This window comes from Arachis ipaensis, chromosome B5, assembly GCF_059453495.1.
Source record: "Arachis ipaensis isolate K30076 ecotype BB chromosome B5, ASM5945349v1, whole genome shotgun sequence".
NCBI classification, from domain to species: Eukaryota; Viridiplantae; Streptophyta; class Magnoliopsida; order Fabales; family Fabaceae; genus Arachis; species Arachis ipaensis.
In genome coordinates this window covers 15,237,466-15,258,228 of record NC_142440.1, presented here as the reverse complement: position 1 = coordinate 15,258,228, position 20,763 = coordinate 15,237,466, and the positions used below count along the sequence as shown (strand labels likewise).

The 20,763-nt window shown below is 34.2% G+C and overlaps 3 protein-coding genes, 1 long non-coding RNA gene and 2 pseudogenes across 5 annotated transcripts; 2 read left to right on the top strand and 4 right to left on the bottom strand.

Annotated features, from left to right (window-relative positions):
* Positions 1-4,071: 4,071 nt before the first annotated feature.
* On the bottom strand, positions 4,072-5,775 carry LOC148563448 (uncharacterized). The gene is made up of 2 exons (XR_015883135.1): positions 5,622-5,775; positions 4,072-5,210 (listed from the first exon to the last, which is right to left on the bottom strand). It is a non-coding gene; the product is annotated as an uncharacterized LOC148563448 (long non-coding RNA).
* LOC107643038 (NAC domain-containing protein 7) lies at positions 4,186-5,465 on the top strand. The gene is made up of 2 exons (XM_021123113.2): positions 4,186-4,345; positions 4,420-5,465. The coding sequence occupies exons 1-2, from the start codon at positions 4,186-4,188 to the stop codon at positions 5,220-5,222; spliced, it is 963 nt and encodes a 320-aa protein (XP_020978772.1). The 3' UTR covers positions 5,223-5,465.
* A 1,861-nt stretch (positions 5,776-7,636) lies between the features above and the next one.
* On the bottom strand, positions 7,637-9,238 carry LOC107643037 (Pentapeptide repeat-containing protein). Its single transcript, XM_016346570.3, has 6 exons — positions 8,840-9,238; positions 8,722-8,751; positions 8,510-8,616; positions 8,372-8,406; positions 8,162-8,290; positions 7,637-8,088 (listed from the first exon to the last, which is right to left on the bottom strand). The coding sequence occupies exons 1-6, from the start codon at positions 9,133-9,135 to the stop codon at positions 7,897-7,899; spliced, it is 789 nt and encodes a 262-aa protein (XP_016202056.1). The 5' UTR covers positions 9,136-9,238; the 3' UTR covers positions 7,637-7,896.
* A 922-nt stretch (positions 9,239-10,160) lies between these two features.
* LOC148563447 (uncharacterized) lies at positions 10,161-10,824 on the bottom strand (annotated as a pseudogene).
* A 16-nt stretch (positions 10,825-10,840) lies between these two features.
* Positions 10,841-12,666, bottom strand: LOC148563446 (serine/threonine-protein phosphatase 7 long form homolog). The gene is made up of 4 exons (XM_088486813.1): positions 12,598-12,666; positions 11,399-12,313; positions 10,967-11,301; positions 10,841-10,919 (listed from the first exon to the last, which is right to left on the bottom strand). The coding sequence occupies exons 1-4, from the start codon at positions 12,664-12,666 to the stop codon at positions 10,841-10,843; spliced, it is 1,398 nt and encodes a 465-aa protein (XP_088342939.1).
* A 4,874-nt stretch (positions 12,667-17,540) lies between these two features.
* On the top strand, positions 17,541-20,561 carry LOC107640219 (G-type lectin S-receptor-like serine/threonine-protein kinase At1g11330; annotated as a pseudogene). The gene is made up of 4 exons (XR_015883598.1): positions 17,541-18,727; positions 18,873-19,165; positions 19,251-19,461; positions 20,169-20,561. The product of XR_015883598.1 is annotated as a G-type lectin S-receptor-like serine/threonine-protein kinase At1g11330 (transcript).
* The last annotated feature ends 202 nt before the right edge of the window (positions 20,562-20,763 follow it).

Sequence of the window (20,763 nt, the reverse complement as noted above, 5' to 3'; positions counted from 1 at the left end):
TCTGATTTGTAGTTTATTTTTTTATTTAAATAAATCGAACTGTTCGATTTGAATAAAACACCATATAAAAAAAATACATAATCTTTCAATAACAATATATTACATATATATTTAATCAATATAAAAAAATTAGTCCCTTTTTGTATATTATATAACTCAGCCTATCCACTCCAGCGTGTGTCTTCACTTCACGTGCCAAACACTTTCCTCCACGTGTCACCTTTCAATTGGAAGTCAACAAAAAGTGCAGCCACCGCTCTTCAGCTGTGGAGACCCGGGTGTATGTATTTGGAGAGGAGTCACTTTCGTATTGTCTATGGTCGGTCGCTTGGTGGGTCCAACTCGTGGAAGCTTTAACAGCAGATTTAATTATACAATTTAATAAAAGGCTTAATTTTTTATATACTATATTGCGGACCAACCAACCAGAGGCCGCGTGCGGTTGCTCCAACTGAAAACCAATTATTATTTTACTAAATCCTTAAATAATAAATACTATAGAAAACATTTCAAATGTATCCAAGAGTATTTATGCACCAGTTATTTTGACTGTTAATTTTAATTAATATATATTATATATATTTTTATAAATCAACATATATTATATATATTTTTATAATTTTATAATTTAGATCAACGGTTAAAATAACTGGTGTATCGGTACTTTCAATGCACTTGAAATGTTCCAATACTATATACTATACTCCTCTTTCTTGTCTTGTCTCTCACTAATTTATTTGCGCTTTTTTATCCTCACCCTCATGCCGCAATGCACATAAATATGTGATATCTCAATATAATGTAACACACCACACTCTACATAAAACAAGCTGCTAGCTAGCTAATGCAACGTCCAACCACTGGAAGGCTGGTAGTCTATGCTAATAATTAACAAGCCTAACTAAATTATATCAGAAAACTTTGATCAACAATAATCAAGTAATGGTTATTAGGATATAAATTAACAATATTAGGTTATGCTATATCAGAACAAGGAGCATATATTATATATATATATGATGCTACTCAGCAACACATACATATAAATAAAGAGTTCCCCAAAAAAAAAAAGTTCAACACAGAATTTGAGACAAATTAACTTTAATGTTGATGATGAGTGTATTAGAAGTTTGTTACCTTTTTGTTTAATTGGTATGATGAAACTTCCCTTTTACAATTTCATTTATAATTACTACTAAAAATTTATATACTGCAGATTTTTAGCATTTATTTAAGGATAAAGCATTATTGTGATCCATCTAGAAGAACTGTACATCATATAGGTAGCGTTTGTTTTGAGGTACTGAGACAGAGACTGAGAGACTGAGACTCAGTATCGTGTTTGTTAGTTCAGAGACTGGTACTAAAATTTCTGTCTCTGTCTCTAAAATTTCAGTATTTCAGTACCTCCAAAAAGTAGAGACACAGGGGACTAAAATTTTTAGAGATGGAGACTGAAACTTTAATAACATTTTATACCTAAAATACTTTCATTTCAATTAATTAATTCCAATTTTACCCTTTGTGCAAATTAAATTAGAGTTTTATTTTTGTTTCAATTCCTGTCTCCCATTTTGCACCAAACAGAATACTGAGATTTATTTCAATCCCTGTCTCTTAGTCTCTGTCTCTCAGTCTCAGTCTTTCCGTCTCTGTCTCTCCACCAAACGCTACCATATAGTACCTGTGTTGCTATTATTATAACAACTACTAATATAAACAAAAAAGAAGGCATGCTGAACAATAAATAAATATATAAATCAAAATGTGATCTTGTACACCAAATACGATGTAAAAATGTTAGAAAACGCAAGGCTTTTTGAAATTTTGATGCCAGGGAGGATGTCCAGCATTTTTTCTATAAACTGCATGCTTATTCTTTATTTAATTGAAAGTATTAAATCCTAGTTTCTGAGAATTGTTTAATTTAGTCGTTCACATAATTTAAACCCAAAATTTTGTTTAAAGTGAGATGAAATGAAGAGAAATAAAACTCCATTGATGATTAGATATTGGGAAAATTTCAGCATATCATCAACTGAATTTTATTCGCTCACATGTCTGGATATATATCAACACTTGGTCCCTTTTATTAAAAAAGAAAATGTGCATTCGTGGTTCAGCATTTGATGAGTTGATCTATGCTATGCTGCATGGATCATATATATTCATTCTCTTTCACTCTCTCTCATTATTGTTTATTATATCATCTATAATCTCTTCATTCTCTTTCTGGGGTCCCACGCTGGCCCTCTGAAACGTTAACACCACATCATTCTTTTCTCGTCACCATCAGTTGCTGGTGGGTGGAGAGAGATTCCTCTAGCGCCACACTTTTATGAACTGAAAGCTTTTCCAGTAATCTAGCTCCAACTCAATACATCGATAAGGAGAGAGAAAAACTTTTGAGAGGGATCATTCTTTATTCTTCTTTAAATTTATATATTTGTTTCTTGGTGTTTTACTTCCTATTTAACCCTACCTCCTCTTCATTCTCCCATTCCCTGAACGAACCAACATTTCTTTCTTTTTCCTTTTAATTACTTCTCTTTTTGAAGCTAAGGATCCTCGGGATCTATCTCATCACCTTCATCATTCTTGAGTGCACAAGGCCGTGATCCACTTCAATTCCCGAGGCTCTCATTAATTACCACTTTTTCTGTTCTCTTTTCCCCATCCTGTTCATTCCATTGCTGTTTTTTGGTGCAATTTCTGGAAGTAGCTCTTACAAAGACTTGGGTTATATATATTGATTTAAAAGGATTCTTATCGATAGAGAAATTGTACTACGTACAAGAAAAGTTTGGTTAATTTCATATACAACAGATCTACGTACAGGGATTCTACTTGGAGTTCTTAGGTGCAGGATATATCAAGCTAAGGTTGTTCTTTAAACTTGTTCTCATTATATATAATGCATATCTACTTTAGCATATTATTAATATGTGAGTATCTCTATCTATATTCTTAAGGCATGACGAGAGAAAATATTACTGGTTTGTTTCTTTTAATAACTCAAGTCAACCAGCATAAGTCCAAAAAACAAAAAGAGACAACAATAAAAGACTGATGAAAACATGACATAATTAAAATCTTTGACATGACTTCGATCTGTGTGTTTCGGTTGCAATTTGTGTGTTCTACACCTACCGTGATTCATGTGCTTTACTTCAGCTTTTTATTTATTTATTTATTATTCCCTTTGTTCTGGTTTTAATTTGCACCCGACAGATATTGATCTCTTTGCTTATTCATTCGACCGCAAAACAACCATGCTAGCTTTAGTTTATCTGCCTGTGATAGATGCCATGATCATTAGATTTTCCCGAACCGTTTTTATATATGTTTGAATGATCAGTCATCAGTTCCTAAGTCAAAAACTTCGCCTCTTCTCTTAGACAATTTTAGCAAACTATGCTGTAAGCCATTACGTACGTTCGTGAAATGCTTGAGTGCTCTACCAGTTTTGCTGTAGGGTTGGCTTCAAATAGGGTAAATATTTGATGCTATATAATCAAACCCTAAATCTAATGGAGTTGTTTTGGAGAAATTTTATTAGCTGACGAGACCGTAATTGTTTACGGTTGATTTTTCCATCCTTCTATATTAGTTCTATAGTGTTTGTATATAGCAACAGTATCTAAAGGGGAACATCAATTATCAACAATTATATATGTTATTATCTTCTATTCCTCATTTTCTTGTCCTTTGCTGTTGTTGAACCTTTTTTTTTTTTTTAATTTCAATTTTTAACCGTGAACTTCCATTCAACACTACTATCATATCTTTTTTCCTCTTTGTTAAACTTCTAACTTGTAAGCACAAATCGAATTCAGGCAGCAGAAGATTCCTTCGAATTAGACCCTATCAAATACAGTCAACACTACTAGCTGTTGCTGTTATTCATTTTTATTTTAAAACTGTTGTTACAGAATTTAACATATTCCTGTGAAATCTACCACACAATACGTATATACATATGTAGATCATGTTATTATTTGCAAACAAAAAACCAATTATCAATCAATCATCACTGATATAAAATACATGTTAAAATATATAATACAAACATTAATAAACATAAATTAAATTACGTGGCTAATAACACATTAATACACAGAAATTTTGCTGAAATTTTACAACTAACGGAAGTGATATGATTTATTGAAATGCAGGAGGTTTGAAATGAACGCATTTTCCCATGTTCCTCCTGGGTTTCGGTTCCATCCGACGGATGAAGAACTTGTTGATTACTACCTAAGGAAAAAGATAGCTTCGAAAAGGATTGATCTGGATGTGATAAAAGATGTGGATCTCTATAAGATTGAGCCATGGGATCTTCAAGGTACGTATCAGAGCCACTAACATACATTAGTAGATAGAAATGAATTATAACTGGAGTGAGATGCATGCATGCAGAAATATGCAAAATAGGAAGCGAGGATGAAAATGAATGGTACTTCTTTAGCCATAAAGATAAGAAGTACCCAACAGGGACTCGCACCAATAGAGCTACAAAGGCAGGATTCTGGAAAGCCACGGGAAGAGACAAAGCCATATACTCAAGCTCAAGCCATTGCCTGGTTGGTATGAGAAAGACTCTTGTGTTCTACAAAGGACGAGCTCCCAATGGCCTCAAATCAAACTGGATCATGCACGAGTATCGTCTTGACTCCAATCAGGAAGATGGCTGGGTTGTGTGCAGAGTCTTCAAGAAACGGATGCCCACGCTACGCAACGTGGTAGACTATGATGATCAACTTCCCTTCATGCAAGGATCTCCATCCACTCACTATCCCTGCAAGCACGACCTTCATCAATTCCAATACAACACCCATGATGCTTTTCTCCAACTTCCACACCTTGAGAGCCCTAATCAAGTTTTGAGTTCACCCTATGCCTACGCCGAAAACAACAACAACAATAATGGAACTTTGCAGTCCTATTCATCTGAACGCATTCAGCAACAACTTCACTTGCTTTATGGTAGCAATATTGAGCAAGCAGTAGTGGTGGACCAAGTCACGGATTGGAGAGTGCTTGACAAATTTGTTGCTTCTCAACTCATGAGTCAAGATCAAGATCAGGCTTCCAAGGAAACCTGCAGCGTGGCTGATGAACAACATGTTGCTACTACTGTGCTTCCAAATGGATCCACCAAGCAGGATGACTATGTTTCAACGTCTGCCTCCAGTAACTGCGATATTCACCTGTGGAATTGAAGTCAATATTATTATATTATATATAGTAACTAGAATATGCATATAGCAATTAAGTACAGTTTTAGCTCCGAGTTTGTGTACATAATACGCCCAAACGTCGTATTAAATATTCTTATTGTTGAACCTTTATTTTGTGCTGTATGAATGACTATCATCATCCACCAGATGCTAAATTTAAGTGTGTCTGTTGATGTTAAACTGGTTTCTTCATTATATATATGTAGTTTAATTGCATTTATTACTACACACATGTGTAGTCTCGATCAATTAATAATTGTGATTCTCCATGAACCGGCAAGTGTAAAGGCTTGAAAACCTAAGCCAAGTGGATTTATTATATTTTTCTTGGTAAAAGAATGAAGTGATATATAGAGTCTTTGTGAATAGGAGTTAACGTACCTACTGCATGTGGATGCATGCAAATTCAGCTGTAAATTAGCTAGCTAGTGTCATAGCTAACTCAGTGAAGGAGGAGGAGGAGGAGTTGGAGGGATGCTCCACTAGTGCTGAAGTAGTTTATGTTCAAACTTTGATAATGTATGGTTTATATATACCCATAGGAGCAGTATGAAGGCAAATTAAAACATTCATTAAGCACCTAATCATGATGATAAGGGAAACAAGTAGCCCTTTTTATGTGGGGGTGTCAGAGTGAAGATAGAGTAGTAGAGCAATGCAATGCAATGGCGCGACATAATGATTAGGCGTGCTTCCATCAACTTAATATCGTAATACTTCCACTACAGTAGCCATCTGCAGCAACTAAAAATTATCAAGAAATTAAGACAAAGTACTCCTTTAATTTGACTCAATATATAGTGTTTATCATATAATAGTAGAAGAAGAGAATTAGCTAGCTAGGTCAATTCATCGGTCGCGTTCTCCTTGCATAAAAATTAAAAAGTAAACTAGCAGCACACCATGCGCATTGACATGCGGAATGTGTGAGTAATAATGGGGCCGGGGTTTGTTAAAAGAGCATTTTAATAATCCACACATGCTAAGCTAGCACCATTTTTTGCCATGTGCGGCGGTCATATATACATTATGCAACATCACACATAACATTATTTATAATTACTTCCCCAAAAACCAAAGTAAACCTCCCAAAGATACTCTGCTTATTATGTTTCCCTTCTAATAAAACGATTAATAAAATAAAAGATGCTTGCTTTTCTTGTCTGAATTTGGTTAAAGACAAACTTATTAGATTCCATCCTCGTCAAATGTTTGACACAAATTGGACACGTTACATGTATATATACCAAGTGAAAACAGAACCAACTTTCTAAGAGATAAAAGCGGCATGGAGATGGAAACCCAAGGTAACATTAGATTTCAGGCGTGGATTAGATGAGGTGGTCCAATAATAATCCAAATTGCTTTTTGAAAACCATGAGCAAGGAGCTGTATCGCCAAAGGGGAACATTCCATGGACCGGAGTGCACTGCTGGGGAAGGTGGAGGAGTGGGACAGGCTATTCTCCCTTCATCATTGTTGTTTCACTCTATTCTCTTTGTTCGGGCTCCACTAACCTCTTATGAAAACCCTCACATATCTTATTATTAATTTCTAATGCCAGATATTAACTTAGGTGACTTGAACATCGTGGATGAAAAAGTTTCATTGAGCACTATTTAGTAATGGAAATGTTTTGATATATACTGTATCAAACACTGTATTGAGATGCACTGTTTATTTGCGTGAAATTAGTATCATATTTACAAAAATTCTAGAGCTAGCAACATGATTGATGTGGCGATATATCTAATATTTAGATGACCAAGACAAAAGGAAGAGTAAATTGCAAGCAACATGATTGATTCGTTAATTAGAGATTAGTTCAAAGCTTGGGTTACGAGTAGGGATAGATGGGATGTTCACCTCTAGTTTTGTATAATTATATTGTGGGCTCTAATTAGAATTGGATTATATTACGATGCATACTCCCATAACGACATCTTCACATGAAAATAGTATTGTAGATCATTAGACGGTTTGATATACTTGACCAAATATATTTGACTAACTATCTAAGAATTTACAATATCATCTTCACGTAAAGATGTATAATGTGAGTATTTCCTTGTATTATTACCTTGACCATAAGTTGCTTTCCCGCAAGTTGAACTTGGCTGGCTTCTAAGACCTCTCTAATCACCCCAAAAAAATGCTACCTAAGCTAAGACTATCATAACATGGTGGATATACTTTTTTGTCCAAAGGATGAGGTAAACTAAAAAGATCGTGAAGACTGTGAGGATCAATCAGTAAATAGTTGATCAGTTCTGCTTTTTTCTGCATCAATGTCTTGAGCAGTTTCTACATACAATATTAGTGGTGATTAGTGTATGCTGCACTATGCACGAGATCACTCTATGTCCATGCCCATTGCAAATTGTAAGACAAAAATATACAACAAATTATTCTTCAAGTTATATATAAGTATTATGTGATATGCATGAGAAATCGTGTGATCAAAACACAGGAGAACTTTATATTCTCCCCAAATTAGCAAATATATCTGTTATCTTACAGGGAGAAAAACAGGGTTCAAAAACAGGTTCTGCCCAAAGATCAATCAGTGTAGGCGTGAGTTGGTTTGAGGAGGATATGCTCTGCATAGAGATGCCTCATTCATAGTCTCTTAAAACATATGGCCAAATGCGTGCAACTACTTTGCATCGCAAAGGCCAGTTGCTTCATCACAGAAACCATCTCGATCAAGCAGTTTCTGTGGTGGAGCACTTAACAGGGGAGACGACGGGCTGCCATATGCATTTCGTCGTTTGTTGCCACAACCCAAGCTTAATCTTGTGCTTACTCCTGTTACAGGATTTGTGCCGCTTGCATACTTGCATAAAGCCTACACCAACAGTTGTAACATAGTTAAATATCAAGCAATGTAGGTACCACAGACCTAACAATAATTGGTGTACCTGCTTTTGTGGAAGGTCCAACACAGCATCACTGAAATCAGCACCTTCAATGATGGCACCTCCAAGGTCACTCCGTGTCAGCACTGTTCTAAGGAGAATAGCATTTGTGAAATTGGCTTCATTAAGAACCTGTACTCCCCCGGACAAGCAAAACCACATATAATCAAACCAACTAATGCATAGAATTAATTAATTTGAGGTGTTAGTTACCATTCGATCCATCAAAGTGTCACTTAAATCGGCACCTGAAAAATGTCCAAGGGAAATGTAACAAAACTATAGTCACTAAATTTTGGAAGTTCTACAGAGAAACTAATGCTCTATAGATATTCATATCCAAGCTTATACCTGTAAAATTAGCCTTGTATGCAACAGCTTTCTCAAGATATGCACCATTGAAGGTTGAACCGCTAAAATCAGATTCTCTCATATCAGCAGCTGTGAAATTGGCTCTTCTGTATCAGTCAGTAATTTAGAATGATCATGAATAGAGGCTCTGTCAGAGGACACGTTGATCAATTTTACATTGGGAATAAGTTGAATAACTATTTTGCAATTACCTGAAATTTTCATTCACATGCACTGCTTTCCTAAAAGTAATGAACAAAAGAATTAGGCGACTATAGTTTTGGCTACAAGCAAGTCGAGATTTAAAAAGCAAGGAAAGGATTCAGGAACCTGAGGTCGGCAGAACCATACTGAGCAGCGGATCCAATGCCGAATTCACCCCTCATTTCGGCCTCGAATTTGTTGAGATCAGCAAGGGCAGACATGTCAGAGCTGAAGGCAATAACTGCCGCTGCCAACGTGGCGGAAACCAGTTTCCCCCACTTCCTCCTGGGTTCTGTGTTTCTCTTCATTTCACAGACAACTTTAAAAGCTCCCTTTGGATGAAAATAAGATTGGTGTACATTGCAAGTCTTGGATGCGTGAAGACAGCCTGTGGAAAGCGGAGTCAATGAATTTAGTGCCATTGGAGAAGAACAAGAAGAAGAAGAGATGCAGTAAGTTTGGATTTGCACTTTAGCAACTCATTATGGAAGTTGAGTACTTGACTGGTGGTAATGTAGTAGCACACGTGTTCCACTATTATCTATGCTTCTTCAAACTTGATGCTTTGGAACACACTTTAATTTTATCTTCTCTACAATTACCAATAAGCTTTTTTTTTAAAAAAAAAATTGTTTAGAAGAAAATAAAAATTAGTTTAAATCATTTAAAAATTATTTTATTTTATATTTATTAATTATTATTAAAATAAATATATAATATTAAGTATATTATTTTAGATATTATATATAATTATGAATATTAAATTAAATTAAATAATTTTAAATTATTTTCTCCTTAACATTCATGTATCTTAAATATATTTAGTGGTTGTTTGGGCGTCATTATTTTGATAAAAAAAGATCTTTTTTCAATGAAAAAAGAGGGCAATTTACGCAAATAAAATGAATGAGCAAAATCTTTACGCAAATACAACATTGGCAATTTTCAGACGCAAATGCAACAAACCAACTATATATAATCCGCTACACCCTGCAGCGGAACTTAATTGCACGTAATCCGCTACAGGATATCGCGGATTACGTTGAGGGCGGGGTTACTCATAAACCGCTACACCCTGTAGCGATTTATGATCAAATGGCGTTTCTGCATAATCCGCTACACCCTGTAGCGGATTATGAGTATAGTGGTGTTTATATGTTAGGGTTTAAAACCCATGATGCAAAATGCACGAATTGATACAAAATATAATCGTCATTCGCAGTAACTCGTACAAAAATAATACAGGTATAACTACATAACTAATACAGATATAACTGTCACAAGTCGTTAACCCTAACAGAAAATAAATAAGTCATAATTCATACATGGATAACTGTCGGAAATTAAGAGAATCGGACGCTATTGCTGGTCACCGTCAACATCATGGTCGCGTCCGAATGGACCAAGTAGGTGCGAGCCTGTACCACATCGAGTCGGACGCCTAATCCTAGCCACTCGCCGATCTCCCGGCGGAGCCTCCTGTGCCCCAACTCCAAATGCAGATAGTGGCGTCCCCCCATCCCAAACCAAGTGTCGTACGGGCTGTCTGCGGGCTCATTCAAGTCGACCGGGAGCTGGGTCTCAGGAACCTGGGTCTCAGGCATATCCGCTGGCTGTGACCTATACTCCGTAGGGTCTGAAGGGCCGCCTGAAATCGAACTCTGGTACTGATAAACGTCGTCACCCCGTATGATCTCAGCAAAATTCGCATAGAACTGGGGTCCACCCAACTGATCGTCCAAATCCATGGTGAAAGAAGTGGTAGTAAGATCGGCTAACAGCTGTGTGCTACACCCATGTAGTACCTGAGAGCTAGATACGTGGGTAAAAGGTGTACCACCCATACTAGCCTCCGCGGTGCCACCAACATGAGTGTCTGTAGGGTGCCGACGCGACGATCCTACCTCGTCATCGTGGTGGACGGGAGGTGCTCCTCCACCACGAGCAGCCCGTCGTCTAGCAGAAGATCAACGAAGGCGATGATCTGCCTGACTTCCGTCATCACCACCAACCTGCTCCTCCTGCATCATGTCGTCTAGCCAGCGCCAGTCGCAATAAGTGGCATGTGTACCGATGCATCGTCTCTGCTCCAAACGTCTGTTATCCGGCATATCGGACACTGGAACTCTAGTCGGTGCCTGCGACGACCCTCTGAGTATAGCATCGTTCGGAACCTGGGTCGGCTTGGGGTCGGCGAAAGCAATCCCTGGTGACAGAATCTTATGTGCAACACGGTGCCACCAGTCCAGGTACTCAGGGGATGGAGTAGGATCAGGAACTCTCTGGACACTCAACACAGAACGAACTTGCTCGTCCCAATGCTGATGCCATGTCCTATAGTAAGTGGGGAACCATCTATCTCCACCCCTGCCGTCCTTACTATGAAGATACTCTATGTTGAGCGCTGGCTCAGGCAAATGCTGTACGCCCCCTAGCTGTGGAAAGACCCTGTCTACCTGATGCCACTCAATAACTGCAAAGTAGATCAGGCTAGTGAGAGCCCGCCATAACCGGCTGTGCTCCTCGGTCAGTATCTCCGAATGGATGACTGCCAGTACGTCCAGTGAACCATAAGGCTCCCACATAATCTGATAGACAAGAGGCAAGGTCAGCATTATACCAATGTATACATATAAGTGTGAAAAAAACAATTAAAATAACAACAAACAAAAACAAAATATTTACATCTCGATGAGTCAGTCGATCCAATGCCAGACGATACTGTATAATTCGCCGTTCCTTTCCATCAGAAGAGGGCAAATATGTGGCCCATCTGAGTTGCAGAAATAGCACGTAAGTATGTAATTTCAAATATAGAACGTAATGAACTTGAAAGAAAGAATGAATTAAAGTATACCTAGATGCCAATGGAAAATAGAAAGCATCAAAACCCGGCGGCCTCAGCGTGGGGAACCGCCAAAAGATCCATGACTGTAGCAACTGTAGGGGTCCAGCTAAGTTGGTGACGTTTCTATTCGCCACCCTGCACATGCATCGGTACAGCCACGCCAATGCAGTGGCGCCCCAGCTATAGCTGCCCATATCGTCAAGTCTCGCCACAAAAGGCAACCAGCGAAGGTGGACTCGATTAGCACTCTTGTCCATGAACAGCTGTGTCGACAGAAGCATCATAATATATGTGCGTGCATATATGCGCACGGTCTCCTCCGAAGCATCCGCTGGTAACACCTTAAACCGCTCATGAAACCATGTGAGGTGGACTGTGTATAACTTTCTCTTATCCGGTGGCGGAAGCTCACCAAATAACTCCTCGAACCACTCCCATGCCGGTCTGGCCCCCTCGATGTGCATGTGGAAGTCTGTCATGCACCCGGAAATAGCCTGACCATCCACAGGTAGCCCGAGCTGGTATGCCACGTCCTGGAGCGTGATAGTACACTCTCCGAATGGCATATGAAAAGTGTGGGTCTCAGGCCGCCACCTCTCGATAAATGCGCTGACCAGAGGTTCATCCAACCAGAACCAATGCGCGTTCAGCCTAGCCAGGTGGTACAACCCAGCCCTTTCTAAGTAAGGTATGATCCTATTATGTAACGGCATATTTTGTTGCCTACGGACGCTATACACACATCGGGTTGGCTGTATTTTCAGAAATAAAGAACACCAGCTTAATTTCTAACAATAACATCACCAACCAAATTGTAGCTTGTATTTCTAGTCTTAAGCTACTTGGGTTTTGAAATTACTAATTTACCTCTCTACCTTGACTACTAAATGTTAAATGTCAAAGTTTATATTTCAAATTTTTATTTTCAAACTAAAACCTAAACTAAGTCTCTGTCTATCTAATTAATGAATTACTTCCTTAATATTGAATAAAATATATATTTATTAAAATAGTGTTTGGAAATATAGATACTTACCTCTGCATCGATGGTTCCGGCTACGTGAGCAACGCCGTCGAGCCGATACAACCGCCGTTCATCCTCCATTCTTCCAAACTACTCAAGAATTTGAAATTTCTCTCCCTTCTCTCTACTTTCTTTCTCTAACTTTCTTTCCAAAATAACTCAAATGATTTCCGCTACAGCCTCACGCGGTATATATAGACACACCACTATACTCATAATCCACTACAGGGTGTAGCGGATTATGCAGAAACGCCATTTTATCATAAACCGCTACAGGGTGTATCGGTTTATGAGTAACCCCGCCCTCAACGTAATCCGCGATACCCTGTAGCGGATTACGTGTAATTAAGTTCCGTTGCAGGGTGTAGCGGATTATATATAGTTACGTTTGTTGTATTTGCGTTTGGAAATTGCCAATGTTGTATTTGCATAAACGTTTTATTCAATCATTTTATATGTGTAAATTGCCCGAAAAAAGATCTTTTTTTTATTTTTTAGCGTGTTTGGCAAATTTCTAGTAGTAAAAGTAAAAGCACTAGAAAAATTTAAAAAAAAAAACATCTTTTTTGAGAAGCTGTAATTTACATCTTTTTTTAAAAGATCTTTTTCTCTTAAAAAAAAGATGTTTTTCATGTAATAAATAAACAAAAAAGTACTTTTATATTGTTATACCCAAACATAATTGATAGATAAAAAGATCTTTTTGTATGAGATACCCAAACATAAAATTACTTTTACTTTTCCATAAAATCTTTTAAAAAAAGATAACTCGAAAAGAGATCTTTTCTTAGAAGCTCACCCAAACAAGCTCTTAATTGGACTACATTTACTATTCAACCTGTATTATTAATTTATGGGGAGTGTTAGGTAAACAATGACCATCTTGAACAATATGAACAACCACCAATCAAATAAAAATACACTACACCTCCAAATTAATCATCTAAATTTTAATATTAAAATAATCATCCGTACACCTAGTGAAATGAATATCCAATATATCTATTGTTCACATTGTTTAATATTTTCATTATCTACCTATATTTTTCTTTAATTTATTATTGTATGAAGAAGTATTCATCTCAAGATAATAATTGGCAGATAATTTAATATATATTATTAAAATTATTAATTTATTTGAATATATTTTTATGAAAATAATTTATTTATTTTGTTATATTTGATTTCTTCTGTGATGAATAATGTTTGTTGTTCCGAGAGTTGTCTAAAATGTTGATTTGAGTATGAAAATAAGGTCCAGATCTTTTGCGAAGTAGCGTCCAATTTGTTCTTGAGCCGAGGTGCCACCGAGTTCTTCGTGAGGAGGTGGGAGTAGTACCTGCAAGAGACTTTGATACTTAAGTTAACAAGAGTTTTAAGTAGATATTTTAGTAGGTTAGAATGTGAATATACTTAAAGAGTGTTAGTGTATTTATAAGTAAAGTTGATAACTATATTTTTTGAAGTAATTCTATCTTTATTAATAAATAACTATTCCTTTTATCTTGATCATTCTTGAGAATTTGTTAAAATCTATCTTTATATTTAAAATTAAACTTTGCGAAAGAATCTAGAATTTAAATAACATATATGTTGTAAATACATGTTAAAATTATTAATTAAAATTTTTTATGTAAAATATATAAAATAACATTAGACTAAATATCTATCAGTTCGTTGTCAAAATCCTTGAATGATGTCAAGAAATTTCAGGGAGACTAAATATAACATTAGACTATTATTAAACCCTGTCTATATAAATTTATTAGTATTTTTACTCGTAATAATATATTATGAAAATATATATTTTTTAAAATTATAATCAATTTTATTTTGAGAGTATAAATTATATATGGCAAAAAAAATTTATAATATCATACTATTTTTACCAAAAAAAGTTGTAGGTCCACAAAATTTTTTTATTAAGAATACCAATTTATAGATAAAAAATCAAATAATACAGTTTTTAGTTATTATTTTTATATGAAAAAGTTTAATTTTTTATTAATAATTAATTTTAACATTCGTTATCTAAAATTTGAAAAAATTTAACGTGTATATTTTTACGTTTAATTAGGTGTTAAGTCTGTTGCATAAATAAAAATAATTAATTTTTATACTTGTTATTTAAAAATAATATTTTTTCTCTTTATGTATATAAAAATATAATTAGATATTAGCATACAAAATTATATTGATAATTATAAAATTAACTCAAAATTAATTTTTTTTAAAACAATTGAATATTGATTCTAACTTTTAATTATAACATTAGTATTCTCTCCAAATTATATGTAATAAATATTTGAAAGAAGAGAAATAAAAATATAGAGTAGAAAGATAAGAGATAAAAATTTAAAATTAAATAAAAAACTAAAAAAATATGTACATAATAATAATATTTTTTAGGGCAAATCACAATAATAAACCAAGGGAAGCAAAATTTTACACAAATCCGCCAAACCAAAATCTGCTTCATGAATCCACCAATGCACATGTATATGTAGTTCGAACCAGCCTGATTCGAACTCCATTTCTACATAATTCGAACCAGGTTGGTTCGAATTATACACAAACACATGCACAGACTAATTCGAACCAGCTTGGTTCGAATTATACACAAACACACGCACACACTAATTCGAACCAGCTTGGTTCGAATTATACACTTATTAAAAAAATTAATAATTTAAAAATTAAAAAATATATATTTTATTTTATACATTAAAAAAAAGCTAACAAAATATTTAATTACGAGACTTCTTTGAAATATTAATGAGCTATCAATTCGAATTCCATCCAATACTCTTTTGTCCATTTTTAATAGCTCATGAATATTTTTTAATAAATTTTTTTAATAAATTTATTTAAATTATACTAAAAAAATATTTGATCCTATGCAAAACAATTTAAAAAAAATGGCTTAAAAAATGTTAAAAGTACTATAAAAATTTGTAACGTTCTAATGATTTAGGACATTAAAGAAATACTCTACATAGTCAATAATAATTTAGAAATTAAAGAAAAAATATTTTTATCATGTATTTACCTAAATCACTAGAATATTACAAACTTTTATAGTACTCATAACATCTTTTAAGCCATTTTTTTAAAATTATTTTGTATAGAATAAAATATTTTTTTAATTGTTTTATATGGAACAAAATATTTTCTTTTATTTCTAAATTATTATTGACTATGTAGAGTATTTTATTTAAAATTTGAGTACATGCATGTATTTACCTAAGTTATTAGAACGTTACAAATTTTTATAGTACTTCTAATATTTTTTAAGCCATTTTTTTTAAATTGTTTTGCATAGGATCAAATATTTTTTGTAGTATAATTTAAATAAATTTATTAAAAAAATTATTAAAAAATATTCATGAGTTATTAAAAATGGACAAAAGAGTATTGTATGAAATTCGAATCGATAGCTCATTAATATTTTAAAGAAGTCTCGTAATTAAATATTTTGTTAGCTTTTTTTTAATGTATAAAATAAAATATATATTTATTTAATTTTTAAATTATTAATTATTTTAATAAGTGTATAATTCGAACCAAACTGGTTCGAATTAGTGTGTGCATGTGTTTGTGTATAATTCGAACCAAGCTGGTTCGAATTATGTAGAAATGGAGTTCGAATCAGGCTGGTTCGAACTACATATAAATGTGCATTGGTGGATTCATGAAGCAGATTTTGGTTTGGCGGATTTGTGTAAAATTTTGCTCCCTTTGGCTTATTTGAGTTTTTTACCCTATTTTTTATTTGAATTATATTATTTTGTTAATTTTGTTTTCTGTAGAAGAGAAAGGTAGAAAAAATAGAGAATGAGAAAAAAGAGAGAGAAAGATATAGATGAAGAATGAGAGTGAGAATGAGAGTTTGTTAATTTTGGAAGAAAATTTTTTATTTTAATTGTAATAAAAAAATTTCATATGACAGATTTTGATTTGTCAAATTACTAATATAAAATATAAATTATATATAGAGTAAAAATGATAGAGAGAAATAGAAAAATAGAGGAAAGTAGATGAGAGAATTTAGGAAGGGAGTTTATTAATTTTGAAAAAATATTTTTGCTCAATTTTAATAAGAGAGTTTCATGTGACACATTTGATTATTAAATTATATAGTAATATATGATACATAATATAGGTATATTTTAATTTTAATTTTAATTTTAATACAATTAAAGAATGTCATGTTGCACATCTTTTATTGTCAAATTAGTAATTTATAATTAATATTAATATTAATAATGATATATAAAATAGATAGAGTGGTTGAAGAAAGTGGAGAGATAGAAGAAGGAAGAGGGAGGATGGGAGAACTCTTTAATTTTGGAGGAAAAGATTTAATTTCAATTGTAATGAGGGAGTAACATGTAGCACATTTTGGTTGTAAAATTAGTATAGAGGAGAGAAGAATTCTTTAATTTTGAAGGAAAAGATTTAATTTCAATTATAATGAGAGAGTGATATGTGGCATAGTTTGGTTGTAAAATTAGTAAGGAGAAAAAGAATTTCTTAATTTAAAAAAAAATTTGATTCTAATTGTAACAATATTATACAGACACGAATTAATAAATAAAATGTAGAGTAAACATAAATCAACAATAATGATTATGTACGTACCCTTCTCAAGAAAAAATATGATAAAATATAAAAAGTAAAACAGCTGGTGTCAGAAATAGGTTATATTATACCTACAATATTCAATAAACCAACCATTTATTTAACTTATCTAAGGTGGAGAAACTTATTGTCTTTGTGATTGAAAAACTTGTTCACAGTCATCTTCCAAACTTTTCTATCCAACCAAGAACTTTAACCGTTTCATGTAATTATGATGTTACTTCACTTCATCATAGGTGACATGCACATACCAGTTTTGCTGCTACTAACACTTAGCTTCTGCCATGTTGCGAATTCCTTATTAGACACCATAACCTCCTCTAATTACATCCTTAAGGACCCCAAAACCTTAAGCTCCAACAACACTTTGTTCCACCTAGGATTCTTCACCCATTCTAACTCATCAACCTTATCCTACCTCGGAATTTGGTACATGTCCAAATCTTCTGTGGTCTGGGTTGCCGTCAGAAACCAACCTATAAAGGATTCTTCTTCAAGGCATCTCAAAATATCTGAGGATGGAAACCTTGTTTTCATGAACCAACAGAAGCAGATTCTTTGGTCAACAAACATCACAAATATTACATCCACACAACGGCACAGCTTCAGAACACCGGAAACCTTGTGTTGTAAGAAATCACCATAGGAAGGATCCTTTGGCAGAGTTTCCAGCACCTTGCAGATACTTTCTTGCCGAAAATGGAGCTTAGCACCAATGAGATTACCGGCAAGAGAGTGAAACTCACCTCATGGAGAACTCCTAATGATCCATCCATAGGAGACTTCACTATGAGTCTTGAACCGCTTCACATCGCTCAAGTGTTCATATGGAGAGGAACTCAACCTTATTGGCGAAGTGGTCCATGGAACGGTCAAGTTTTTATTGGGATACCTACTATGAACGCGAACTATCTTGACGGGTTCTCCTTAGATGGTGAAGGTGAAACCAACGGCACTTACTACCTCTCATACAACTATGCGAATGTGTCAATGATGTATGTGTTGAGTTCTGATGGAAACCTTCATGAAACCTGTTGGGATTATGCAAAGAGAGATTGGATTGTGGACTGGTCTGCTGTAAGCTCTGTGTGTGATGTTTATGGAGAGTGTGGTCCCTTTGGAATCTGTGATCCTAAAAATTCACCTATCTGCAGCTGTTTGAGAGGGTTTGAGCCAAAAAATGCTCAAGAGTGGAATAAACAAAACTGGAGCAGCGGTTGTGTGAGGAAGAAGCCTCTGCAATGTGATGAGAGAGTTAGAAATAATGGGAGTAGTGATGGGTTTGTGAAGCTGCAAAATGTCAAGGTTCCAGATTTTTCACAGTGGTTATCTTCCATTGCTTATGATTGCAGAACTGAGTGCTTGGCAAATTGCTCTTGCATTGCATACACTTATGATTCTGGCATTGGCTGCATGTTATGGTGTGGAAACTTGATGGACATACAGCAATTCTCAATGGGAGGCATTGATCTTTACATTCGAGTTTCCTCTTCGGAACTTGGTAACTTTATTATGAATTTCATTGCTCAATGCCTTGTTTGTACATGATGACATGTAGAACACCAGGACTAACTTTATCTTAATTTCTTTGAACACTGAAAAGAAGAAAACTCACACACTGATCATAGTTCTTTTGGTCATAATAGCAATGGCTCTTATTGTGGCTTGTGCATATATCTTGAGGAAAAGGGCAATCAGAGGAGGTAACTACAATTCATACAATATGTTTTCCTATGCAGAATAAATAGTTTGAAACATTTGATATTTCTGTGCAGTGAAAGCACTTTAAAGAATTCAGAGAAGAAGTTATGTTAATGATATGAGTCACGTTGAACTTCCGGATAATTCACTATTTGAGCTTGAAAAGCTTGCTACTGCAACAAACAACTTCCACTCAAATAATAAGCTAGGACAAGGTGGTTTTAGATCTGTACATAAGGTATTAGTATTACAGTATGTATCTTTTTTCTTAACACAGTAAGTGTTATATCCCACAGATTGTGAGTTTTATTCATATCTTTCAGGGTAGATTGGAAGATGGACAGGAGATAGCAGTTAAAAGACTTTCAAAAACATCTGGACAAGGTGTAGAAGAATTTATGAATGAAGTTATGGTAATATCAAAACTTCAACATCGAAATTTTGTCAGACTTCTTGGATGTTGCATCGAAAGAGATGAAAAGATTTTGATCTATGAATACCTACCAAACCGAAGTTTGGATGCACATATATTTGGTTAGTTCCCATCATTTCATCTTATTTGATAAAAATGAATCTCTTTTCAGTGGATGAATTTGTTATCATTCAATTAATTTGGGTCCTTCTTTGATATATAGCTAAAATACTCATAACAATTTGTTGTTATTGCAGATCCGCCTAAACAAAAGGTATTAAATTGGAAAAAACGTTTTAACAATCGCTCGAGCTCTACTTTATCTTCACAGAGATTCTAGATTAAAGATTATACACAAAGACTTGAAATTAAGTAATATATTATTAGATAACGAGTTAAATCCGAAAATATCAGATTTTGGTATGGCAAAAATTTTTGAGAATACTGAAAATGAAGCCAATACTAGAAGAATTGTTGGAACATTATAAGTATTCTATCTTTTGTTGGAATTTAATTTATATATGAAATGATAATTAAAGAAATTAACTTTAAAATTTATGCAGTGGTTATATATCACCAGAATATGCTTTACAAGGACTATTTTCAAAAAAATCAGACGTATTTAGGTTTGGTGTTTTACTTTTGGAGATTATTAATGGTAGAAAAAATAGTAGCTTTTATGAGAATGTTGAATCTTTGAACCTTTTGGGGTTTGTAAGTTTTTTTAAATTACTCACGTCAATTTAATCTTTTCCAAAAGGAATTTCTTCCTAGTTCCTAGTAATGTGAAGGTTAACAACCAGTACATGCTTACTGTTAATGTTTGCAGGCTTAGAAATTGTGGAGAAATGACAACATAGCATCATTAATAGATCCATAAATATCAAATCCAAGCAATAAAGAAGACATAACGAGGTGCATACATATTGGTCTTTTGTGTGTACAAGAACTTGCAAGCTATAGGCCTACTATGACTGCAGTAATTTCGATGCTTAATAGTGAGACTGTTAATCTTCCTCCTCCCAAACAGCTAGCATTCATTTAAATACAGACTATGATAGATATAGAGTCTTCTCTTAGAAATGATGGAGCATCTTCCATCAATTACATGAGTCTGACAAACATCCGAGGAAGATAAAGGATTGATCATGTCTTCTTGTAAAATAATTAATTATTATGATGCTTCATCAATTATTTTCTTTCTTTATGCTACTACAGTTAAAATTAGAATCGCTGCTTCATTCAAGCAATTTGTAACAACAGTTACTTACAATATTTCATTCAACTTTTATATATATATAAAGAAAAAAGAACTGTATTCAAGTTATAGAAATAAAATACAAAGAATAAGATACGAGGTTTGCTGATGCTGGAGCGTCGTTTAGATCACCAATCTTAGCGAGATTAATAACTCCACTATGATA